Source organism: Molossus molossus, unplaced genomic scaffold (genome assembly GCF_014108415.1).
Source record: "Molossus molossus isolate mMolMol1 unplaced genomic scaffold, mMolMol1.p scaffold_m16_p_14, whole genome shotgun sequence".
Lineage (NCBI taxonomy): Eukaryota > Metazoa > Chordata > Mammalia > Chiroptera > Molossidae > Molossus > Molossus molossus.
In genome coordinates this window covers 68,377,971-68,405,696 of record NW_023425349.1, presented here as the reverse complement: position 1 = coordinate 68,405,696, position 27,726 = coordinate 68,377,971, and the positions used below count along the sequence as shown (strand labels likewise).

Below are 27,726 nucleotides of genomic sequence, written 5' to 3'. Positions count from 1 at the left end.
AAAAGGACAAGATTAAACTCCAGAAGCAGACTTTAATAAATGGAGATAAATGATTTGCCTGATAAAGAGTTCAAAACAATAACTATAAAGACACCCAAATAAGGAGAACAATGCATGAACAAAGTAAAAACTTCAACAAAGAAACTGAAAAAATATTCTTTTAAAGTACAAAACAGAAATCATAGACTAGAGAAATGCAACAACTGAACTGAAAAATACACTAGAGCATTACAACAGCAGATTATATGAAGCAAAATAAATAATCTGAACTCATAGCAGAGCAGTAGAGTTAGTCCAGGCAGAAGAATGAAAAAGAGTAAAGATGGCTCAAAAGATTTATGGGATATCATCAAGTAGATGATATTCTAAGATTCACATTTTAGGAGATCCAGAAAGATGTCCAGCTCCCTGACATTAGTCTTGGCAATGATTTTTTGGATTTGACATCAAACGCAAAGGTGATAAAAGCAAAAATAAACAAGTGGGACTATATCAAACTAAAAAAAAAAAAACTTCTGGAAAAGCAACAACAAAAACATCGGATAAGATGAAAAGGCAACCTACAGAATATGAGAAAATATTTACAAATCATATATGTGATAAGGTGTTAATATCCAAAATATATAAAAAACTCACACAACTCAATAGCCAAAAATAAAAAGATTAAAAACGGTGAAGGGGAGAGAATTGAAGACATTTATTCCAAAGATGGCCAACAGGTAAGTGAAAAGATGCTCAACAGCCCTGGCCAGTTTGGCTTAGTGGTTAGAGCACTGGTCCGTGGACAAAAGAGTCACGAGTTCGATTCCAGTCAAGGGCACATATCTCGGTTGCGGTTTGTCCCCAGCCCTAGTCGGGGTCGTGTGGGAGACAACCAGTTGATGTCTCTCTCTCACATCAATGTTTTTCTCTCTCCCCCCTCCCCTTCCCACTCTATCTGAAGATATTTTTTAAAATATCCTTGGGTGAGGATTAAAAAAAAAAAAAAAAGATGCTCCACATCACTAAACATCAAGGAAATGAAAATCAAAACCACATGAGATATCACCTCACACTTGTTAGAATGCCTATTATCAAAAAGAAATAACAAAAGTTAGTGAAGATATAGGGAAAAGGGAAACCTTGCACTGTTGGTGGGCATTTAAATTAGTATAACTACTATGAAAAACAGTATGGAGGTTTGACAAAAAAGTAAAAACAGCAATTTAACTTCTGGGAATATACTCAAAGGAAATGAAATCACTATCACAAAAAGGGACCTACACTGCCATGTTCACTGCAGCATTATTTAAAGTAGCTAATACATGGAAACAATCTAATCGCCCAACAACAGATGAATAGATAAGGAATATGTGGAGGATAGATAGATAGAGAAACAGAAAAATTTACAATCATACTGGGATATTTTAACATCTCTCTCTTAGTAACTGATAGACAAACTAATTAAAATAACTAAACACAAAAATCATTAAAAAAAAATCTCAACACTATCAACCATAATGATAATTAATATTCAGGAACATTCAACTCAATAGCTACAGAACACAAATTATTTTCAGGTACACATAGTACATTCACCAAAATATATGATGGGCCATACAACAAGTCCCATTAAATTTCAAAATTACAGTAATCTTACAGGGTACTATCCGTGACCACAATAGAAATACATTAGAAGTAAATAAAAATAAGATATATGGCGGGGGGAGCCCAAAGAGTTCAAAAGTAAATAACACAATCCGAATAACTAAAGAGGCAAAATGAAATTCACAAGGGAAATTAGAAAGATTTCTAACTAAATGCTTATTTGTAAATTGACAAGCTGATACAAAAACTTCCATTTAAAAAGCAACAAAGTAAGAATATACAAAGCATTCTTGAAAAAAAAAAGAGTGACTTATACCATACTCATTTCAAGAGTTACTACAAAGTGACATATATGAGAGAGTATTTTTCTGGACATTATCTGTTCTACTAATTATTTTGTCAATCATTGTGCCAAAACCACACTATCTTAATTTTTTTGATTTGACAAATATATCTCAAAATCAGGTAATGTAAGTCCTCCAACACTTTGTTAATTAAACTCAATTTTGCCCTTTTAAATCCCTTGTATTTCCCTATAGATTTTAGAATTGGCTTGTATTTATCTAAAAATAAAACAACCTCGCCCTGGCCGGTTTGGCTCAGCGGTTAGAGCGTCCGCCTGCGGTCTGGAGAGACCCGGGTTCGGTTCCCGGTAAGGGCATGTACCTCGGTTGCAGTTTGTCCCCGGCCCTGGTTGGTCGTGCAGGTGGCAGCCACTCGATGTGTACCTTTCACATCGATGTTTCTCTCTCTCTCTGTTCCTCTCTCTCCCTCCCACTCTACCTGAACAAAAAATGGAAAAATGTCCTCGGGTGAGGATAAAAAAAATAAATAAATAAATAAAATAAAAATAAAACAGCCTCCTGGAATTTTAATTGGGATTACATGATAGATCAATTTGGGGAGACTTGACATCTTAACAATATTGCATATTCTGATTCATGAATTTGGCATAGCTGTCCATTTTTGTATGTCTTTTAATTTCACTCTGCTATGTTTTGTGCTCTTTAGAATATAGTTCTAGTTCATATTTTGTCAAATTTATCCTTTATTATGACATAGGTTTTGATGTTATTATACATGGTACTCCTTTTTATTTTAATTTCTAGTTATTTGTTACTAGTATTAAGAAAACAAAAGACTTTCGTAAATTGATGTTGTATCTTACAACACTGCTGAATTTACTTACTATTTCTAGGATATTTATCATAGATTCAGTTGGGTTTCTATACAGATGATTATGTTGTCTGTGAATAAAAAAGTTTTACTTCTTTATTTCTAATTATTATGATTTTGTTTCTTGCCTTTTCATACTAGTTAGAATCTCCAGTACAATACTGAATGTAACTGATTTGCTCCTCATCTTAGAAGGAAAGCACTCAGTGTTTATCATCAAGCAAAAAATATGTCTTACACAAACTCTTCTAGTGAAGCAAAAGAGAACACTTTGCAATTCATATTAGGAAACCAGCATCACCTTGATGTCAAAATCTAACAAGAAAAGTTCAAGAAAGAAAAGACATAGCCAATTATCCCTCATCAATATAGATGCAAAAATCCTCAGGAAAATATTGGCAAATTAAATTCAGCAATAAATAAAAATAAAACATCACAATGAAGTTAATTTTATTTCAGGAATGCAAAATTAAACTAATAATTGAAGATCAACCAATGCAATTCACCATGTTAACAGAATAAACAAGAAAAGCTTTAGTATCATCTTAAAAGATATATTGAATGTAATCAATACCTATCCATGAAAAGCTTTCATCAAACTTTAATAGATAGGAACTTCCTTAGTGTGATACATGGTATTTACAAAGAACCCATAGCAAACAGAATTTGAAAGTGAAATACTGTACGCCTAAAAAATAAGCAAAAGAAATCAATGATTGAAGTAAAAATAGTGGTTACCTTAGTGGGAGTAGCTAATAATTAGAAACATTAGGGAGTTTTACTGGACACTGGTAATGTTCTATATCTTGATCTAAGTGGTATTTATATGGAGTGTTCACTTTGTAAAAGTGAGTCACTGAGTTATACACACAAGGTTTTTACACTTTACTTGTATACTACACTTCAGCAAAGTGATGTATAAAACATTTCAACAGTTCTTTCTCATGAAATTTTATTAATTATCCTAAAAGTTATATTTCAGTGATAAGTCCCAACATAGCTAAGACACTTTAGAAACACTAAGAAAGCAAGAATAAACTACCAAATATAAAGACTTATTAAGTAGAATAATTAACACAATATAACATTGTATAGGAATACAGAAAATATAGAAGCTAGAAGGAATTCACAAATATACTGAACTAGGATATATGAGAGAGGTAGCCTAGCACTAAACAAGAAAAAATGGGGATCATTCAACAGGTTAAACTGGAAAAACTGGTTACTATTTAGGGAAAAATCAATAAATAAAAATGGGTCCTTACCTTATACTATATGCAAAAGACAATTCTGACTTAATTTTGAATAAATGATATAAGCAAAGCTTTAAAAGTCTTTGAGGAAAACAGAGGCACAACTATTTCTGTCTTTGGAGTAGAGAAGAATTTTTATTTGTTTATTTTTATTTTTTTAATTATTATTATTTTTAATCCTCATCTGAGGATACTTTCTTCCATTAATTTTCTGATAGAGTGGGAGGTAGGGAGGGAGAGAGAAAGAGAGAGAGACATCCACTGGGCCAGGGACCAAACCACAACCAAGGCACGTGCCCTTGACCAGAATCGAACTCACAAAAAACCCACAACTCTTGGTCAGTAGGCTAATGCTCTTAACTGCTGAGCCAAACTGGCCAGGCTAGGGAAGGATTTTAAATGACATACCAGAGCACTAACTATAAATGATTAATTTTTCTAAATTAAAATTAAGAATTTCTGTTCATCAAATGACACCTTGAAGAAAATGAAAGACGAGACACACTAAGCTATCTGCCACACATTGAAAATAATAGAGATTAATTTCAAGAATTTACAATAACCTCTACAATTCAATTTTAAAAATCCAACAGAAGAAAGTTTAAAAGACAAAGACACTGTACAAAGGAGGGCACAAACTTGGCTAGTAATCATTTGAAAATATGCTTTGCCAGTGATATTCACATGAAGATCAAGGTAAAATTATTTTATACTAATCAACTGTCATCAACTAAGAGGTCTGACAATACCGAGTGTTTAGGAGGATGAGAATCCATCATATCTCTTAAACTTTACTGGTGGGAGTAAAACCACTTAAAAAATAAGTTATCAGTATTTTCTAAAAGTAAGTTTTCATACCCTAAATCTAAGATTTTTCAGTTCTAGATATATATTCCACAAAAATGCATGTACATGTGTACCTAGAATGATATATGTATAAAAATGTCAATTGCAGCATTATTCATAATAGTAAAAAACTGGAAATAACCCAATTATTTATCTACAAATGAACATACAAGTATTTATGATATAATCACATATAATATTTTAAACCCTAAAAATAATCAGTTATACCAATCAACATAGATGAATCTTAATAACATAATGAGCCAAAATTGACAAACCCCAAGTCATAATACAGTATGACACATTTTTTAAAATGACAAAACTAAACAATATACTATTTCCACATAACTTTGTATGTGCTAAAACTTTTTTAAAATCATCAAAATGATAAACAGTTTAGTAGTTACATATGGTTAGAGAATCAGGGTACCAGATAAGGAAGGAGCATACAAGTAAATATCAGTCATTAGTAATGTTATAGTAGTTGGATTAGTTGGTAGGACCAAGGGTGTTTATTATAATAAATAAACATATTAATTAAATAAAATAGGCCTATGCATATAACATAATACTGTCATGATACAAATTTTACAATTAACGAAACTCTGTGAGCCTGATGTCCAAAAAATGCAACATAATAAAATACTATTTTAAAAATTGTGTTAAGGTTGAGGTATTAAGTTAGCAAGACAAATTATGCTAGGTTCAAAATTTTCTGTTCTTAAACATTTAAGCACCCAATTTCTTGCTTGTATTACATCCATTTCTGAACTTATTTAATAAATACTAAAATTTAAAGAAATGCTGAGTGGCTAAAAACACTTAAATTTATAGGCATAAGGTATTTTTTAACAATATATATTTAGAGGTGAAACTTACCTTAAAGAGTATGTAAAAAGAAAAGCCAATAAATATTTTCTATATGCCAAGCTCTGCACTTGACAAGCATTACAAATTAATCCTCAAAAATTCTGTGACGTAGATACATTATTATCAACACTTTATTTGTGAAGAAACTTTGGCTAAAAGCATTCAAGAAATTGGTTCAAGTACACAAAGCTCACAGGCAGAGCTGTAATTTGATCTCAGGTTTATTTGAATTCTGAACCTGCATATTTATCTATACATTTGTGCTACCTCAGTTAATAGCACAAATATATAGGTAGAAAGCTCAACTGAACTGTCTAAAATCACACATCAAGGTAATGGCAGAATCAGGACTAAAAGGTATTAAGTGCCATATACTAGGCATTATAACAAGTACTTTATGACACGTTCTATTCAGTACTCTTTCCATTCCATTAAGTCATTCAGTTAAAAAGTCTCAAAATCAGGGGCTGGATGGGAGGGGGCATCTGTAATACTTTCAACAGTAAAAATAAATTACATAAACAACAAATAAAAATTCTCAAAATGGGCATGACCTATTAATTTTCTCTTCATTAGTGCAAATAAGCAAAATGTTTAATCACAATAACTATACCAGACATAACCTGTACGTGCATTTCTATTCAAATCCATATTGTGTTTAACACTCATGTATACAAAGAGTATAAAAAATAGCACAACACAAAACTATCTGCCACACCTTATACTCTAATACTTGCAAAATTATTTAATTTTTTATTGTTTAGTCAGTGAGGATTTAATATGATATTGCAATGGGCAACATTTTTAGAAAATGTTTCTCACCTGTTCTGAATGGTCTGAATCACTTTCTTGAGGTAAAGAATAGGGTGCTCCTAGTGATTCCTGAAGCTTGTCTTTTAATTTAGCATTTTCTTGTTCTTTTTTAAATAGCTGATCTTGAAGACTAACAACACTTTGCCGGAGCATAGCTTCACTTGATTTTGTGGTTTCAAAACAAATATGTAACTCATTGTAAAGCTGTTTCAAAAAATACATCCAAATCTATTAATAATCAATTAAAATAGTTATGTCTGTGTAGATATACATATATATACACACACACATATACATAATATATAAGGACTATATATGATGTAGTCCTTGAACTCCTCTTATTTTAAGTCTGAAAGGGAAAACAAGATATAAACATATGAAAAATTAAATGATATCAAACATCAATATAAAACCACAACTGATGTTTTATAAAGCAATCTGTATTATTGGCCAGCACACTATAACAAAATGTGCTAAGTTTCTAAGGAGGATGAAAATACTTCAAGCTAGCTATATTAATCTTGGAGGGCTCTATAAAAAAGGACTTGAACTAAGTCATGGTGGTATTATAGAAATTGAATGAAAACAAAAAGTCATTTAAAGGTGACAAAAATATTTTTTAAAATGTGCAATGATAGGAAAGGACAGAAAGGGAGCATCAGATATATCAGTCTAATTGGACTTCATATGCACACCTGAAATTTAAAAAAAAAAAATATTTAAACCAAGAGTCTTCCATTGAGAGTTCATTAAGGCTGACCTTGACTGATATTTTCCCATTTAGGATAAATTAGCATCTACTGCTAAAGTAGGGGAGGAAGGGCAGAAGGAATAGTAAGAGACAAAGTCAGGTAATATGACTGGACAGAAGGCAAAGACACTCCTGAAGACAACAGGGAATCATTGAAGACCTTGAGCAGAGTATCATAAAATAGAAGCAATGTTCTGAAGGCATGATAGATAACTTTAATTTTTTTAACCCAAGGCAACATGCATTAAATTTAAAACTAGAGTTTATTAAAACTGTGAGATAGTATATGGTACATAAGTGATATCATACAGAGAATCATATATATTTAACAAATGGTACTCCTCTAATACCTATGAACTTATTTCTGAGGAAAATCCTAACTTTTGATTGTGATTTAATGAGGTATAATTCATTTTGTGGTAACTGATTACATAAAGAATTCACATGTATATTTGTTGATGATACTGTCAAAAGGATTCAGGAGCTAAGATTTGTGTTGTTATTGTTATATATACCGCTGATAGTAAAATCTCTCTCTACGTATAGCTAATAGTTAATATCTCATAACAAAAGTAAAATCCCCAAGGGGAGAATCTCAAAATTATGTCGAATCTTCTATTAGTTGGCCTTTCTTTATGAGAAGAAACCTAACTACACAAAAGACGGCAGAGTACTTTTCTGTGTGTACGCTATACTTTACTTTCTACAAGTTTAAAATTTAAAAAGGTTTGTGAAATCTCTTTCCATTAATGCTTTTTCTCAGACATATACTTTGCCATAAAAACAAGATTCTTCCTCTGACATGTAATTAGTTGAACATACTTTTTTATTTTCTATAAGGTACTGTACCTTTATATCTATTGTAGACACTTTAAATAATCCATTTCACTTTACAGCCAAAGTCTAAGCAATTTTTATAAAGGAAGGATTGCCTATATGGTTTATAAAGAATTTCAGGACATAAATTTGTACTTTCCTTTCCAATTACCTTTATACCAGGAAGTATGTCCAATGTCCTTTCCACAGCTGATACCGTCAGATATTCTAGGAGGGAAGAGAGCGTAGGAACCTGACAGCATGAGGAACAATGAAGGGATCAGAGTGGGCCCTATAGTGGCCTACCTGTGATTAGTTACTGCTTTCATGACTGAATTCAGGGGAAAAAAGACACAAAATCTGGAGACAAGAGCTAAGCTGACTAGAAAGATTAGGAAGGGTGAAGGTCTGCTCAATAGCACACAGAGTCAAACATTCTATTTAAAGGTTATGTCACCACTTTCTCTTATTTATGTTTTATTAGTACTAACCAGTTTTATCCAATCAGTATAAATTAATCTCTTTTAAGGAAAATAGTAGAAAATAATATTATTAAAGAATTTACAGATTTCAAATTATGTATCAGTAAAAATATATTTTCAAAAATAATTTACAGATTTCAAATATTTGAGAATTTCATGAACACTGATAAGTGTGGACAAAGAAAAACTCATTTCCCTCCCACTGCCCAAGGCGCAGATGTGATGATAGTGTGTGCTCAGAACTGAGAAGCAATCTACTGCCATTAGTGCCAAGGGTATGGTATACTTTTAAGTGTCAGGTCTTGGGATCTTCCTTCCCAGGCTCTGTGCCTAATCATTTGTAGAAGAAGGCTCTATTTAATGTCTCTGTTCTTGTCTCCTCTCTTCTCCCATTCGTCTTGTTTCCATAAAAATGAAGACAAACAGCAATCTTCTTGTGTTCTCTACTTTGCTCTCTCTGCCATGCAGCTTATGCAATTGTACTTCTTCCTATTCAGCAGTTGCTCTGGCTTGATCTGATATGACCGGGTGGGCAACTCTAGAAAATAAGGCAAATTCTGTCTTTTTCTGAAAATATCCATCCTTCCCAGCACGTAAGAAAGGACTGAGAAAGCCTGGAACAGATGATCTAGAGCACTGCTCCAGAAATTGGGATGAAGTCTCTCTTATTCCTTATTCATATATTTTAAAAAATAATTTATGGATTTCAAATATTCTAATGTTCATCTCCTACTTGCATATTTTCTTTGATAGCTCCTTGGGCTTCACTTATTTTATAGAACTAAGGACCACTCAGTTGTGAACTTAGAGCAAAGAATGCAAAGACAGCCCTGGCTGATATGACTCAGTAGTTCAAGTGTCAGCCTGTGCACTAGCGTGTCACAGGTTTGATTCCTGGTCAAGGGCACATACCTGGGTTGCAGGTGAGATGCCCAGCCCAGGTATCTCTCTTACATCAATGTTTCTCTCTCCTTCCACTCTCTCTAAAACTCAATGAAAAAAAATATATATATATCCTCAGTTGAGGATTTTTTAAAAACTCTTTAAAAAAAAAATGCAGACAGCCTTTAGCCATTTTTCATTCTAGGCCCCAATCTAATAGTAAATTTGGTTTAAAAAAAAAAAAAAAAAAGCCTTCAAGGAAGTTAAAATTATTTTTTATTTCTAAAGTATTTTATGATTATAAGGCCTCAGGATAATAGAATGTTTATTTCTCTGAGAGATCTTGCAAGGGGCAAAGGTTTAGAATGTTCCAGTCCTCTGGTTAAATGCCATCTATTCTCATCTCATTAATAACGGTAGAGTGAGTAAAAACAAAAGTTCTCATGTGAGTAAATTAGGTAATATAACAAATTTATTCATCTGCTTTGGTTTAGGCATCTTGAGTTAGTAACTTTTTCCCTATTAGCAATCACAATTGCTTACCATAGTTTTCAGAGGATCTTTTCTCTGTAATTTCTTTCCTCTAATAGTCAAAAAAGATGCAATGATCAGAATCTTTTGCAAGATTCTGGCCTCAGCAAACATTTAGATATACTTCCCCTATATACTTTAGAAGTATCATCCTCATAATTCATGAGTAACTTATTATGCTTACTGTTCTTCATGCTGTATTTTGTTGAAGAAATTAAAGTGGGAAAAGGTTAAGAGGATCTCCAATGGATAGAAAGCAAGTTACCTCCAGAAATAGGACCTCAAACTCCAAGTCCTTTAATTTTCAGGGGTTGAAACTACAGCACTATTTTGCCCATATCTTTAATAGTGTTGAGAAACAAGATGACTTTTTATTTACCTTAAAAAAATAAAAATATATGCTCTATGACCCAATAACTAATTTGTTTAAAGAATTTCCATATTTAGTAAGTATACTATCTGCTGCTCTGATTGAGACAATAAATCCTGCAGGTGAAATTTATATCTGTTTATAATACAGAATGAGAAGGAAAAACTCTTATTTAACATGCAATTAGCCCTGGCCGGTTTGGTTCAGCGGTTAGAGCGTCGGCCTGCAGTCCTGAGAGACCCGGGTTCGGTTCCCGCTAAGGGCGCGTGCCTCGGTTGCAGTTTGTCCCCGGCCCTGGTCGGTTGTGCGGGTGGCAGCCACTCGATGTGTCCCTTCACGTCGATGTTTCTCTCTCTCTCTGTTCCTCTCTCTCCCTCCCACTCTACCTGAACAAAAAATGGAAAAATGTCCTCGGGTGAGGATAAAAAAATAAAAAAATAAAATAACATGCAATTAAATTAAAAGTATGTATAACCTAACTCCTTATTTTTCTGGGTTGATATTAACTCATGTCACATAATTATCATTAAATAGAACAAAAGATGATAAAATACATATTTAGTACACCAAACAAGGTAGGTGGTATAGAAAACATAAATACTGATACAATTCCCATCTTTATTTAAATCATACACATGTATAAACATGCAAAGGTAGAAAAAGTATTAGAACTTTTATAAATGGCTACATACCCAGAAGAAGAAAATATGCTAGCTTACTAATTTATTTCTCTTGGGTGTTTTTCTTCCAGAGGAGCCCTGAACATGATTTGTTAGATAGTTTTATTTACAGGACTAATGATCTGTTATGAAGATCTATGGAAAAATATGACATACTTCTATCTTGTGCCCAAAATTCTTTTCAGTTTTCTTTCTTCACCTTTAATTTCCCTCCTCATAACCCGCATCCTACCAACTGAGGGCAACTGTTTTTTATCTCTTCAGATAATGAAATGGATACTATGATATAAATCACCTTAATAAATGGGAGAAAGGAGGGGAAATGGGAGGGAAGCAAAAAGAAAAAAATGAAGAGAGAAGAATTGAGAGAAAGAGAGGAAATAGAGAAACTCTATTAGAAATAATAAATTAAGAATACCTAAGTCTTAAAGAAGTAAGGTTAATAAGAATTGGAGGTAAACTATTAAAATAATATTTTACTTATTTTTTATTCACCTGAGTATTACAGCTAGGCCACAATTGTTTTTTGGAAATAATAAAATTAATTTATGTGAAAATATATTTGAAAATCTTAATTTTTAAGTAAACAGTTTTATCTCATTGTTGAATGGACTATTAATTATTCAATTTTATTGGGAAAATTTTAGAAAAATACATGTGGAAGAGAAATAAAGACAAGTATTAAGTAAAATGCTGTAGGATTAGAATGAATAATTTAAGATAAATTAACACTAGAAGTCTAAACAGTAGCATACTATTTACTTATGATAATAAAGCAGTATGATCATTCCCAAATTAAAAAATCCTGAACTCCAAAACTAATTCATTTTCTAGGAAAAAAGAAAACAAGTCTAATGAAAACTCTTCAGGGAGTTAAAAAGTTAAAAATTGCAATGCTACAGCAAAATAAAAGAAAGCAAATTTGTATAATCAGTGGCTGAAGAATAATGATGGGGGTTCTTTTCATAGAGAATGATAACATGCTATATTTGAATATAAACTGCCATCGGTATGGAGATTTTTAAGTAAAAATTAAGAAATATCTCAGTTCAATATACAAGTGAAAGAGAGAAAAATATTAAAGTATTAATAAAGTCCAATTGTTCATGTCATTTTAGCAATGGAGACTGGTTTAGAAACAAAAGCATAATGGGCAATCCCACATAAAACAAAAAGGTGGAACTGGCTATATTCAAAGTGGAAAGGATAGGGTTACCCTTCCACTTAGTATCCTCCACGTCCTGAGGGAACACATAATATTGATGGAAAAGCACAGCTCCAAAGCATCATTTAAATGTATGTTTAGCCCTGCACAGTTTGGCTCAGCAGTTAGAGCGTCAGCCTGCGGACCAGAGAGTCCCAGGTTCAGTTCCTGCTAAGGGCACGTACCTCGATTGCAGTTTGTCCCCGGCCCCGATTGGGGTTGTGCGGGTGGCAACCAGTCAATGTGTGTCTCTCACATCGATGTTTCTCTCTCTGTTCCCCCTTCTCTCCCTGCTGCTCTATCTGAAGACAAATGCAAAAATGTCCTTGGGTGAGAAGAAAAGAGAACAGAGAGAGGAGAGAGAGAAAGGAGAGGAAGAGGGGGAGGGCGAGGGGGAGGGCGAGGGAAAGAGAGAAAGAATTAAAGTATGTGTTTAAAGTTTAATTATTGGTTATTTATTTTACAGATACTGAATTTTCATGATGCTCTTTTTTTAGAAGAAAAAATGTAAACAAAACTAATAATAACAACATAGATTGCTCTATTTAACCTCTCTAAGCCTTGGTTGCCTCAACAATTATGAGGGAATAACATCAATCTCATAGGATTGACCTATATAGCAACTAAGTTATTTCTATAAATAACTTAGTACACAATACAAAACATACAGAATTCAATAAAGGTGTGTGTTTTAATTACTAGCTACAATTATTGCTGCTGAGTCAGTCGGCATAACCTAAATAGCCGAGTAAGCCTTCTTGAGGAAATCTTAACTATTAGAAAGTAAAGTGACTATTCAAAAGAAACACACAAAATAAAGAGAAAAAAAATTCTTGGAAAATATTGATCCTGAAGACTTCATCAGCATACACATTGTGTTTGTGCAGATTTGCCAATAAAATAACATTCTATAATGAAAGACCACTGTAGCTGATAAAATAGAATCACAAATAATTTCTCATAACAGAAGCCTAGTTCCATTCTCCAAATCCATTCTAGATTGGGGGCTATAGTACTAATGTTTCATAGTGGATATAAAAACTGAAATTTATAAAAAAATCTCCTACAGAATAAATTTAGATCTATATTTTAAATGTTTCAGCTTTAACAGCCATAAAGAAAACTCACAAAAATTTAAATATTACCAAATTGAATATTTCATTTTTAATTCTGAAGAAACATATATAAAAGGGAATTATAAAGAAATGTTAAAATCTGAAAAAAATTGAGTTCTACATATTTTTATAAGTTCATACATGTAAATTTACATTTTTATGACAGAACAAAAGCATACTTTTTGATATGATATACTTTCCGCTGTATGAACATCTTCCTGATTTCTCAGTACTTTTTGTGTGTCCATATTCAGAACCTGAAGCTGTTGGATCAGTTCTGCTTGCTGTGCTGTATGCGCACTGTTCTGTTTGTAAAGATTCTGCAGTTCCTGCAACTCTTTCCTGTGCAATGCAAGCAATAAATAGAAGCATGAATAAAGATCATCTCAGTTAAATAATTGTGTTCATCTGAAGTTATAGATCGACGTCCAATTTTTTCATCTATTATTTTTTTACTGCAGGCAAAAATATTAATAAAAGAAATAACATATAAAATATTTACTATTTATCACATATACCTAGGAAGTATTGATAGAACTACTATGACTTTCAAAGCCAAATACTTATCAATTTTCTTTTATAGCTTGATAGTAATAAAAACCCTGGATATATAGACATAGTACCACCTTCTTACTGAAATTAACTTATATTTCAGTTCCAAGAATTGATAAGTACTGATGCCAATGACAGCTATCAGACAGTTTTGAATACAGGGTAAGACAACCTTTCATTGTATATTATACAGAACTTTAAATGTATTAAAAATAATCGGAAAAGGCAAATGAAGTTCTCAAACCAAAGTTCCTTTAAGCACCATCAGTTTGCAGCCTCAGGGCCTGGGCTGAATTCCTGTGACTCCTCTAATCTAGCTTAAAGGAAATGACAAGGAAAAAGTCAGAAGGAAGAAGAGTAACATAAGGCAAAATCAGTCCTTCTAAACCCACCAAGAGTGAAATTGGCAAGTAGGAGGTCAAATGAAGAGGTGATAGTAGTAATGATGACACTAAGAATCCAGGAAAACCATAACGTCTGGGAAAGATTTCTGTGGTAATGAATCCTCTGTGATATAGATCATATAAAAATAAAAAATATTTTTCATATTCAACTTGAAGAGAAAAATATTTATAAATATGTGTTTCACAGAAATATGCTTTATGGCCCAGCTGATTTGACTCAGTGGTTGAGCATCAACCCATGCACCAAGAGGTCGACAGTTCGATTCCTGGTCAGGGCATATGCCCAGTTTGTGGGCCAAATCCCCAGTGAGGGACATGTAGGAGGTGGCCAATCGATGTTCTCTCTCATCAATGCTTCTCTCTCTCTCTCCCTCTCCTTTCCTCTCTCTCTCTAAAATCAATAAAGAAAAAAAATATTTTAAAAAAAGAGCCCTGGACGGTTTGGCTCAGTGGTTACAACGTTGGCCCACAGACCAGAAAGTCCCGAGTTCAGTTCCCGCTAAGGGCATGTACCTTGGTTGCAGTTTGTCCCCGGCCCCGGGTTGGGATCGTGTGGGTGGGAACCACTCGATGTGTCTCTCTCACACAGATGTTTCTCTCTCTCTCTCTTCCTCCCTCTTTCCCTCCTGCTATATCTGAAGATGAATGCAAAAATGTCCTCGGGTGAGGATAAAAAAAAAGAAATATGCTTTATTATATATATTTTGGAAACTACTTTTTAATGAAAATTATTCTTTATCTATAACCTCAAACTGGTGATTCATTTATATAAGATATCTTTTATAAAAGAACAAAAGAGATATTCAGACAGTTGTTAAAAAAGAATGAATGTTAAAATGGGAGAAACAAGTTCTGCTTTTTAGAGATTTAGAATATTAATGTGCCCTGGCCGGTTTGGCTCAGCGGTTAGAGCGTCAGCCTGTGGTCCGGAGAGACCCGGGTTCGGTTCCTGCTAAGGGCACATACTTCGGTTGCAGTTTGTCCCCGGCCCTGGTTGGTTGTGCAGGTGGCAGCCACTCGATTTGTCCCTTCACGTCGATGTTTCTCACTCTCTCTCCCTCCCACTCTATCTGTACAAAAAAAAAAAAGTTAGAATATTAATGTTATCCAAATCCAACAACCCCTACACCCATAGAAAAACATGTACATACACCATCTGTCTTAGTCCTTTCAGGCTGCTATAGCAAAATATCATAGACTGGGTAAATTACAAACAATGGACATTTATTTCCAGAGTTCTGCAGGCTGAAAGTCAGAGGGTTGAGTGTGGGCCCTCTTCGGGGTCATAGATTTCTTTTATCTTCACAAGATATAAGGCACTGGGCGGCCCAGGGAGGTCTCTTTCGTAAAAACCTTTAATCCTATTCATGAGAGCTCTACCCTCATGACCTAAGTACTGTCCAAAGGCCTCACCTCCTATTGCCATCACATTAAACACTAGGATTTTGCGTGGACACAAACATTCAGACTATAGTACCATCTGTAACTATTCGAAAAACTGAAACTTGCAAAAAATAACAGTGCAAAAATGTGGAAGGGGAGAAAAGAGAAGAGTGGCGCAATGCCTCTAGTAAATGTAATACTCACAAGAGGAAGGGAGAGGTGACCGACAGTAATAAGGACTGCTAAGTATTGCCATATTTCAAGAATGACATTGGCAAACGCATTATCAAAGGACGTAGGCAATGAATGTAGGATAAAATTCCATCAGATTATATAGTAAAGACAAATGTTAGCCAGGAGAATTAAGTAAATATTGTATTTAGAAAGAAGACATGATGAAGGTAAAATCATATAATCTTTCTGAGACACTACTATTTACAAAAACATGGATGGATCTTGAGAATATCATGCTAAGCCAAATAAATTAGATGGAAAACATCAGAACCATGTGATTTCACTCATATGTGGTATATAAAACTGAGATCAACACATGAACAAACAAACAAAAACTAATAGACACAGACAACAGTATGGTAGTTACCAGAGGGAAAGAGGGGTGGGTGGAGGTAGAAAAGGTTAAAGGGGAATCAAATATATGGTGATGGAAGAAGACATGACTCTGGGTGGTGAACACACAATGCAATGTACAGATGATATATTACAGAATTATACACTTGAAACCTATATAAGTTTATTAACCAATGACATCCCAACAAATTTAATTTAAAAAAAAACATTTGTATAACACCTCACCAAAAAACACATGCATATCTTTCAACACAATGTAAAACACAAAATGTATCTTTCCTCCAATGGTAGGAAATATTTGTCATTTCTTAAAGAGAAGTACAGAATCAGTAGCTGGCTTGCAATTAAGGGTCATGAGGAACAAAATATATGTATCTTTAATCAGAAGAAACACTCTCAACTGTATCAAGATGTACATAATATAAGGCATGTCTAGAACATTAAAAATCAACTAAGAGAAGAGCACATTCTTGATTCTCATCTCATGCCATCTTCTGGGCATACTTTAAGTGCAATGGAAGCATCATCTTACACTATATAGATATGTTTCTTTCTCTGGGTCTCCCCACACTACCCTCTGAAAAGTAGACGGGAGGGGATGTAGACCAATGTTGCAAATATAATACTCAAAACATGGTCAGTATCAAAATAAGTAACAAACAAGACTTAAAACACAAGAAGAAACCAGACAGATAATTTTCTTTTCTTTTTCCATCTGACGGATTGCTATAGGCATGATTTCTCTTCAGTGAGTCTAAAATAACCCTGGCTGACGAATTCAGTGCAAGTTCTGTCTCTTCATGGCTCATCATGAAGCAGTGGCCAGCACAATAATGCATTTCCCTGCCTCAGATTCTTCTTCACTCACTCACTTTGCCCTGGAATTGAATCTCCCAAGTAAGTAATCAGTACATGATCCTTCACTCAGGCTGTTTTCTAGAATATATGGGATAAGACAGTTGTTAAAAGGATGAAAAAAAAGAATAACATGAAGAACTGTTAAAAAGAAAGATGCCATAATAGCATTAAAATCAATCAGTGCTATGGAAAGTAAAGGCAATTGGTAGGTTCAAACTTGAGAATTTCCTTTAGACCTAAATGAAAAAAGAATATAGAAAGTGTGAGCTGAGAGGATGCTGAGAATGAACAATGCTTCCTCCCATCTCAAGAAGAATCTTAATTTCTGTTACTAATATTGTATTGCTCAAAGAGAACTCCAATGATCCAGTTACCATAATAATATTTAAGGGATTGAGTGGACCATGGAGTAAATTAGAAAAATCCCTTTAGAGATCAAGTTTGATAACAAAGACTGACAGAGGGTTTCAGATAGTTTCTCTAGGTTACTCCACAGTTTAAAAAATCTTCATGGCTTACAGAAACAAAGTCTTATTGCTTTCTCATATTATATGTGGCTTTCCTCTATTCTAAGACCCAAACTGGAGCAACAAACTGTATTAGGAATAAGCCACTCTAGTAACAGGGGGCCAAAAGCAAAGGCAAATCGAAGCAATAACTCTTAAAACATTTGCCAGGACATGGTATATGTCACTTTCATTCTTGTTCCACAGGCTAAAATAAGTACATGGCTAAATCTGATGCCAATGTGGGAGAAAGTGTACTCTAGCAAAAGGAAAGGCCCTGGTAAAAGTGGGCCATTGAGATAAATTAAATTACAGAAATGAATGCATCAAGAGTAAAATGTATAGCCCTGGCCAGTTCGGCTCAGCCGTTAGAGCATGGGCCCGCAGTTCAGAGAGACCTGGGTTTGGTTCCCGCTAAGGGCACGTACCTTGGTTGCAGTTTGTCCCTGGCCCCAGTTGGGGTTGTGTGGGTGGCAACCAGTCGATGTGTCTCTCTCACATCGATGTTCCTCTCTCTCTCTTCCTCCCACTCTATCTGAAGTGTCCTCAGGTAAGGATACAAAAAAAAAAAAAAAAGAGTAAAATGTATATGTAATATATAAAACTATGCTTAAACATCTTTGAGCACTATGGTTATATAAGAGGAGATAAATTTCATTACACTAAAATAATCATGTATTTTGTTTATGATATAAATGTAAACAAAAATAAAAAATAGCAATATTAATTTCAGAAGAAATAGAATTCAAGGCAAAAATTTATGCAGACAAAAAGTAAAAAGTACACTTCACAGTAAAAACAAAAGAACTATGAACACTTTACCCACCCAAATCATAGCACATCAAAACATGTAAAGCAAAAACTATAAGCAATGAAAGAAAAATAAATCAGAAACTATATGAGAAAGAAAGACTCCATTGAAAATAGTAACAAAATAAAAACATAAAATTGCTAGGAATAAATTTTAACACAAAATGTCAAAATCCATATGAGAAACAACAAAACATTTTGTAAGTACACAAAGGTACTGAAACAAATGGAATATCATACCAAACTATAAGACATGAAGACTGACATCATAAAGACATCAATTCTCCTTTGGTTTATTTGTAAATTTGATGCTGTAATATAACACCAAACAAAAAATAAACAAGCTTACTCTAAAGTTCATACAGAAAAAATAATAAATATTAAATGCACAGGAAAGCTCTGAAAAAAAGCAGTAATGATGAATGTGCCACTTTTTTTTTTTTTTCTTTAAAGAATAGTTTACTGATTTTTAGAAAAAAAGAGGAAGGGAAAATAGAGATTCATCGATGTGACATTGATCAACTGCCTCCTGCATGCCTCCCACCAGAGATCAAGCCCGAAAGCCCGAAACCCAGACATGTGCCCTGACTGGGAATCGAACCAGCAACCTTTCAGTGCACAGGGCAATTTCCAACCAACTGAGCCACACTAGCCAGGGCACGTGCCACACTTTTTCTAATCCAATTGTTATCATCTCTACCCTACTCTCTAGTACTCTAGTTTAAAAAGTCAACCTCTACAGAATGCATTACACTGGCTCCTTGTCCTCTGGGTCTGATAATTTGTTTAGTTGGAAGTGCTAGCCTGTGAAAAGAGGGTAAAGGAGAAAGAAGTCAAAGTATTTCTTTCCCTAGCTCCCCCTCCGCTGAGCCACAGTTGGCAGAGCCTCTGTTCCTCTAAGGATTATTCTCCTAGTAGTCAATCTCTCCCCAAGAGCTAGACTTCTCACGGAGATTTGTTAACAATCTTCTCTCCATATCCCTTCTGGTCTATGGGTAGTAATGGTTTCCTGTTATTGATAATGTGAATCTCAATATCTATTTGAAGAGAAGTGATGTCTTTATCATACTGAGTCTTCCAAACCATGAACTTTGCATAACCCTGCACATATTAGACATTTTATTTCTCTCAATAATGTTTTATAGTTCTCTGTATAAAAGTAATACACATTTTCATTACATGCTTCATATTTTTGTTCTCAGGTGAGGATTTAAAAAAAAAAAAAAGCCCTAGCTGGTTTGGCTCAACAGTTAGAGCATCAGACCACAGACCAGAGAGTCCCAGGTTCAGTTCCCACTAAGGGTGTGTACCTTGGCTGTGGTTTTTCCCTGACCCCGGTTGGGGTCGTGTGGGTGGCAGTCAGTTGATGTGTGTCTCTCACATCGTTGTTTCTCTCTCTCTCTTGCTCCCTCTCTCCCTCTCACTCTATCTGAAAATACATGCAAAAATGTCCTCGGGTGAGGATTAGAAAAAAAAGAGGTATATGATAAACTTCATATGATTTATTTTTATTAAGTGAAAACTGTACACAGTTTTGTATATGTATATATACATGACATGTATGTGTGTATGTGTATATATAAATATATATTTTTAAATATTTACTATTTATTCTAATACTATTTTCTGATAAAGGTAATTAATTATAAATATATTAAAAGGTAGTTTAAATCTTTCAAAATATTTAAAAATACAAGCTTTTCAAGTAATCCTACTTTATGAATAGTAGCAAAAAGTAACTATTTTGATATAGAGTTAATATTAAAACTATTTAGAACATAAAAACTCAAAATGGGTTTCTCATCATTTTCATGATAATAATTATTATTGTATTACTCATGGCTAAAAATTTTTAAAAGAAACAATAAATGAATGTATTGTCTTTGTTAAAAACTAAAAGGGTACTCTTGGAGCATGCTCTTGCCAATCCTGTGAAACCCCAGATCCTCCCAGTCAACTATTCCCAGTTTGGTATATATAATTCCAGGTAGTTTCAATGTACAAACTATGTACCCACAGAACACATATTCTTTTCATTTTGGGGTATGAACAATAAACATAAATGATACCATTCTGCATAACTAATGACATTTCTATAATGTTAAGTTAAAAACTAAATATAACTTGCCTGACCAGGGTAATATCCATATCTTTCTGGATAAGTTCAGTCTGTTTATTAGTCAATTGTAATGATAGAGCATTATATTTACTCTGTGAAACTTCAATTTCTTTCCTTGCTTCAATTAAATTGTCTTCAAAGGCCTGAAATTAGAACACATAAAAATCTAATGTAATAAATATCAAATAAATAAAAATGTCTAGTATAGTTAGTCAACAAATTACCATAAAAATAAGTAGTTTTAAATTTCATTTTTTTGTTTTCACTTAATTAAAAAAGAATTTAGTACAAGCAATAACTTTTATAGCAATCACAGATACGTTTTTTTGAAAAACTGAAAAAGCATCATGACTTCCTTGTATAAAAGTTAACGATTTGAAGCAAATAAACTTGAAATTCTATGTAGGCATTTACTTACTAAAGTTAAAAAATTATTGTATAATAAAACAGTCGATTCCATGAACAAAAAATGAGCTCATTTACTTAAACATTAACCAGGAAAAATGGCAGATATTTCATTATTTACTCTATGTTAAATGCACACACATAATGCCCTCAGAGAAGAAAAGACAATACTGCAAACAAGGATATCAAAATAATTTTACAATGTTTGACATTCAGATCATGCTGAGTTTTCTTGATTATAGTAAAATTTCACCTACAATTCTTCAAAGTCAGCTTTTCCTCCTGATAATTCTCTAAATCTTCTTCCATTTTGAAACAATTTAAAAACTTGTTATATTTTCAAGAATACTTTTCTCAAAAATATATAAAATTAATTTTAATTTTCATAAAGTATTAAATAAATTTTATATCTAACAATAGAGTATGCCCACACAAACACTATACAATGACTATTTCCAAAAGTGAGCATCAGGATTTAGGTCAAAAACTATAAATCTACCCTAGCCATTCACCCAAACCTCATATATTCACCCTGTAGTAGCTAGAGTAAGTTTTTTTTAGTTCTCATCCAAGGACATGTTTATTGATCTAATTAGCAAGAGAAGAAGGAAAACAGAGAGAGAGAGAAATATCAATGTGAGAGAGAAACATCGATCAGTTGCCTCTCGTAGGTCCCAGATCAGGAACAAAACCCACAACCTAGGTATGTGTACTGACTGGGAGTTGAACCCGAATCCTTTTTGGTGTATGAGATAATGCTCCAACCAACTGAGCTACCCAGCCAGGACTAGAGTAAACTTTTAAAAATAAAAATATTGCCCGGCCAATGTGGCTCGGGGTTGAGCATCGACCCATGCACCAAGAGGTCGCCAGTTCAATTCCCATTCAGGGCATATGACCAGGTTGTGGGCCAAATACCCAGTGGGGGGCATGCAGAAGGCAGCCAATTGATGTTCTCTCTCAACAATGTTTCTATTTCTATCTCCCTTTACCTTCCTCTCTCTCTCAAATCAATAAAGAAAAAAAAATTTTAATAAAAATATTGGCTTTCAGCCAAGATAGCACTATACTTCTTAAATTCTCATTTATTTTTTTTTTTCAAATCTTTATTGTTGGATGTAAAATGTATTACAGATGTTCCATATTTTTCCCTCATTGACCCCCTCCACCCCACTCCCGCCCTCCTCCCACCTTTTCCCACACTATTGTCTGTGTCCATTGGTTATGCATATAAGTTCTTTGGTTTATTTCTTCCCACCCCCCCAACCCCTTTCCCTTTGAGGTTTGTCAATCTAGCAATGAATTTGTGCTTCTTAATCCCTTCACCTTTTTCACCCATTGCCCCAACCCCCCTCCCAACTGGCAACCAACAAAATGTTCTCTGTATCTATGAGAATGTTTCTGTTCTACCTGTTCATTTTGTTTGTAGATTCCATTGTTGACAGATATGTATTCATTGCCATTTTGTTTGTTCAAACATTTTATCTTTTTCTTCAAAAAGACCCTTCATCATTTCATATAATAACGGTTTGGTAGTGATGAACTCCTTTAACTTTTTCTTGTCTGGGAAAGTTTTTATATGTGCATCAATTCTAAATGACAGCTTTGCAGGATAGAGTAATTTTGGTTGTAGGTTCTTGCTTTTCATCACTCTGAATATTTCTTGCCACTCCCTTCTGGCCTGCAAAGTTTCTTTTGAGGAATCAGCTGACAGCCTAATGGGAACTCCCTTGTAGGTAACTAGCTGCCTTTCTCTTGCTGCTTTTAAGATTCTCTCTTTGTCTTGAACCTTTTGCATTTTGATGATGATGTGTCTTGGTGTGGGCCACTTGGGGTTCATCTTGTGTGGGACTCTCTGTGCTTCCTGGACTAGTATGTCTGTTTCCTTCACCAAGTTAGGAAAGTTTTCTGCCATTATTGTTTCAAAGTTTTCGATTTCTTGTTGTCTCTCTTCTCCTTCTGGCACCCCCAAGATGCGAATGTTGGCACGCTTGAATTTGTCCCAGAGGCTCCTTACACTATCCTCATTTTTTTGGATTCTTTTTTCTTTTTGCTGTTCTGATTGGGCATTTTTTGCTTCCTTATATTCCAAATCGATGGTTTGCTCCTTGGATTTACATACTCTATTATTGAAGCTGTATAAATTATTCTTTATTTCAGTTAATGCCTCCTTCAATTCTAACTGTGTATCCATGATTTCTGACGGTACTTTTTTATGCTCTTGAGGCCCTCCCTAAGTTCACTGAGGTTCTCGCTAAGTTCATTGAGCATCCTTATAAGCAGTATTTTGAACTCAGTATCTGTTAGGTTGCTTATCTCCCTTTCGCTTAGTTCTTTTATTGGGGTTTTGTTCTGTTCTTTCATTTGGGACCTGTTTCTTTGTATCCTCATTTTGGATGCCTCCCTGTGTTTGTTTCAGTGTATTACTTAATGAGAGGTATGGGGCTCGCTGAGACCAGATGCTGCTCGTTTGAAAGAATTTAGGAAAAACCTGAAGCAGGATCCAAGGCCGGCCAATCCTATGGTTAAGCAAGTGGCAACAGCTTGGGTGGGCCTGAAAGTTGGGTGAGGCGGGGCCTCAGGGAGTCAGCAGGGCGGGGCTACCAGTGTGAGCCAGGTTGCTGGAGTCCCAGATATGGAGACTGTCTGCCGCCCCAGGGAAGGGCTCACCAAAGGAACAAAGGCCTCTAACAGCACGTTTGTCCCCGAGAAAGCCCCCTCTCCAGCCCTCGCTCCAGTGCCAAACAGCTCAGTTCTCCCTGTATGTCTCTGGCACCCCTCGAGCTGCCTCCCCTCCAAGCTTAGAGGGAGTGAGTCCGATAAGTCCCTGCACAGGCCCTTTAAGGAGCTGCCTGGGGCTCCAGCCGCCTCAGCCTCCCTGAGCCTCAGTTCCCGCTGGTTTTTCCAGCCAGAAGTTATAGGGACTTCTCTTCCTGGCACTGGAACCCTGAGCGGGGCACCTAGTGTGGAACGGGGACCCCTCAGTCCTCAGGAAGGACCTTCCCAGCCGAGGTGCCCTCCTGATTTTTATCTGCCACACGTGGGTGTGGGACCAGCCCGTCGCGCCGTGCCGCCGCCCCATGCCGCCTCCCCTCCTACCAGTCTGGATGTGGCTGCTGCTTTAATTCCGTAGTTGTAGGACTTCCATTCAGCTTGATTTCAGGCGGTTTTGAATGATGGTTGTTCTGTAGTTTAGTTGTAACTTTGATGTGGTTGTGGTAGGACGCGATACCGCGTTTACCTACGCCACCATCTTGACCAGAAGTCCCCTAAATTCTCATTTATTACAAAAAGAAGAACAATAGATAGATATATAGGTATCCCCAACTTTCCAAAAGTTCACATTATACCACTTTGCTTTTACAAAAGACCTAAATTAGTACCTGTTTTCAGTAACTAAAAAAAGTACAAAGAGTATTTTAACTTTTATGAAAAATGCCATTACTAATGTAGGTCTTTCAGAAAAGTGATGTGGCATAATGCAAACTTTCTAAAAGTGGGGACTACTGTTCACTTTATGCCACTCCAGCTTATGGAAGGTTTCACAGGAACACTTTACTTTCAGATAGTAGGGAAGGGTGAAGAGAGAGAAGAGAGAGGAAAGAGAGGGGAACGGAGAGAGAGGAGAGGAAGAAGGAAGAGGAAGAAGGAGAAGGAGAAGAAAACAAGAGAGAGAAGGGAGAAAGGGGAAGAAAGGGAAGGAAAAAAGAAAATACTAGCTGAGATGCAGAGAAGTTGGAACCCTTGTGCATTTTTAGTGGGATTGTAAAGTGGTATAGCCTCTATGAAATACAGAAAAGAGTATGTGGGGGGTGTCCCTCAAAACTTTAAAAACAGAACTACTGCCTGGCCAAGGTAGCTCAGTTGGTTGGGCAGCATCTGTGCACTGAAAGATGGTCAGTTCAATTCCCAGTTGGGGCACATGCCCAGGTTGTGGACTTGATGCCCAGTGGGAGGGATGCAGGAGGCAACCAACTGATGTTAAGCTCTCACATCAATGTTTCTCTCTCTCTACTACTACTCCCTTTCTCTCTCCAAAAATCAATAAAAATCTTTAAAATAATTGAACTACCATATAATCCACCAATTCCACTTCTGGATATATATTCCAGACAATGGAAAGCAGGATTTTGAAGAGATATTTTCATACCTATGTTCAGAGTAGGACTATTCACAGTAGCCAAGAGGTAGAATGTCAATCCAAATGTCAGATAAATAGATAAACAAAATGTGATATAAGTACACAATGAAACATAGTGCAGCCTTAAAAAGAAAGACAATCCTATTGTATGCTGCAACATGTATGAATCTTGAGGATGCTAGGATAAAATAAACTGCTCATAAAAGGACAACTGCCATATAATTTAACTTATATGAGGCATTTAAAGTAGTCAAATTAATAGATACACCACAAACCAGAATGACACGACCGAGGTCTAGCATGAGGGAACAATAAGGAGATGTTAATTAATGGGCACTGAATTACTGTTTTTCAGGTCAAAATAATTCTGGAGATCTCTTTCACAGCAATGTAAATATACATGACACTACTGAACTGTACACTTAAAAACAGCTAAAGCGATAAATTTTGTTAGGTGTTTTTTACCATAACAAAAAAAGAAGTAAATTTTGGCATAAGTAACAGCATGTATGTAGCTTGAGATCATTATGTGAAGCCAAATAAGCCAGTTACAATTAAAAAAAATATTATAATTCTATTTATATGAGGTATCTAGAGTAGTCAAGCACATAGAAACAGAAAGTAGAGGATAGAGTCAAGGGCTATGAAGATGGGGAAATAGGGAATTATTTAATGAGTATAGTTTCACTTTTGAAAGATGAAAAAGTTCTGGAAATTGGTTATAGAGCAATGTTAATATAATTAACACTACTAAATTGTACATTTAAAATGGGTAAGATTATATATTTTGTTATGTTTATTTTACTACATTTTTAAAAATAATAACCCTATAAAAAGGCCCAGATTTAATTAGATCAGATGTGAAACAACTTGTATCCCAGAATATTGTCAAAAACAACAGAAAAATCAGTCAGCAATTTTTGGAGACCAAAAGATAGGTGTGCTAACAAAGAGTAACAGCCATATTAAAAGAAAGATCAAGAGAACAGAGAGTAAAGAAGAGCCCTACTAAAATCACTATGAACACAGGGTGAATATAGATAATGTCTAAGTCCCTGTTCTCTGAAAATCACCATCAGAGGTTGTATACTACACATACTTTAGTAAAATGTCCAGCCCAACTGCTAACCAACCAAAGAAGCAAACATTAACAAACCCTGGGAACAGTGAGGAACTGATATCCAAACCTGCTATAGTGTATAATTTTAAATGTCCACTTTCAAAAAAAAAGTTGCAACATTGAAAGAAAGAGGAAAATATCATCCACAGGGAGAAGAGGAAGCAGGCAACCAAAACAGGCCATGAGAGAATCAAGATGTCAGACTTCATAAAACACATCAAAACAGCCATTATTAATATATTTAAATAACTAGCAAAAATCATGCTTTAAAGTACCACATCTTGCCCTGGCCAGTTTGGCTCAGCGGTTAGAGCATCAGCCTGTGGTCCAGAGAGATCTGGGTTCAGTTCCCGCTAAGGGCACATACTTCGGTTGCAGTTTTTCCCCTGCCCTGGTTGGGTCGTGCAAGTGGCAACCACTGGATGTGTCCCTTTCACGTTGATGTTTCTCTCTCTCTCTCCCTCCCACTGTATCTGAACAAAAAATGGAAAAATGTCCTCGGGTGAGGATAAACAAAAAAAAGGTACCACATCTTAAAGAATAGAAAAGGTGATATGACAAGATCTCACCCAAAAGGAAATACCCATAAAGTGATAAAAATTATTTTAAAACATCCTAATGAAAATTCTGATGCTAAAAAGCTCATTAACAAAAATGTAAAAAAAAAAAAAAAAAATTCACCAGAAGAGCTCAACATTTAATATAAACTGACAGGAATAATAACAACAAACTTGAAGATAAAACAATTAAAAGAAAATAATGGCTCAAAACTACCCAACAATGATGAAAAAAATTAATCTCCACATGGAAGAAGTTCAACATACTCCAAGTAGTATATACACAAAGATCCACAAACATATCATAGTAAATGTGTTGAAAGTCAAAAGACAAGGACAAATTCTTTGAAACTACAAGAGAAGAATGACTCATTATTTACAAAGACCTCAGGAAGATTAACAACTGACTTTTCTTTACAAACAATGGAGGCTAAAGATGGAGATAACATATTCAAAGTGTTCAAAGAAAAAAAATATTTGATAAAACAGAGTCCTATATCCATTAAAGCTATCATGTAAAAATGAATAAAATGTGTGACATCATCAAAATAGCAAAGTATGTAGTGTCAAGCATTCTTGCTCTGGCAGAAACATCATAAAACAAGCATCAATTGTCAGAAGAAATATTAGAAAAACCCTAGAAAGCCTTCAAAGGTTTGTAGCAACCAAGCAAATGCTGAACAAAGAAAAAAATCGGATGAAAAATTTGAAGAGTTTTTACTTGCCCACCCCCAAACCCATCACCTGCACACTAGACTAGCCATGTTAAAAATAGGCAATCTTTTTTTTTTTTTTTTATTCTCACCCAAGGACATTTTGCATTTATCTTTAGAAAGAACAGGAGGGAAAGAGGGAAGAAGAGAGAGAGAAACATCGATGTGAGAGATACACACTGACTGGTTGCCAC

General features: G+C 34.8%; 1 protein-coding gene across 1 annotated transcript in view; it reads right to left on the bottom strand.

Moving 5' to 3' along the window:
* The window catches only part of CNTLN (centlein), a 320,561-nt gene that overhangs the window by 184,087 nt on the left and 108,748 nt on the right, over nucleotides 1–27,726 (bottom strand). Inside the window, exons 6-8 of the mRNA XM_036261826.1 lie at nucleotides 20,606–20,739; nucleotides 13,556–13,718; nucleotides 6,555–6,749 (exon numbers count right to left, since the gene is read on the bottom strand). Of these exons, the coding sequence (XP_036117719.1) occupies nucleotides 6,555–6,749; nucleotides 13,556–13,718; nucleotides 20,606–20,739 (492 nt within the window). The remainder of the gene's footprint in view (nucleotides 1–6,554; nucleotides 6,750–13,555; nucleotides 13,719–20,605; nucleotides 20,740–27,726) is intronic.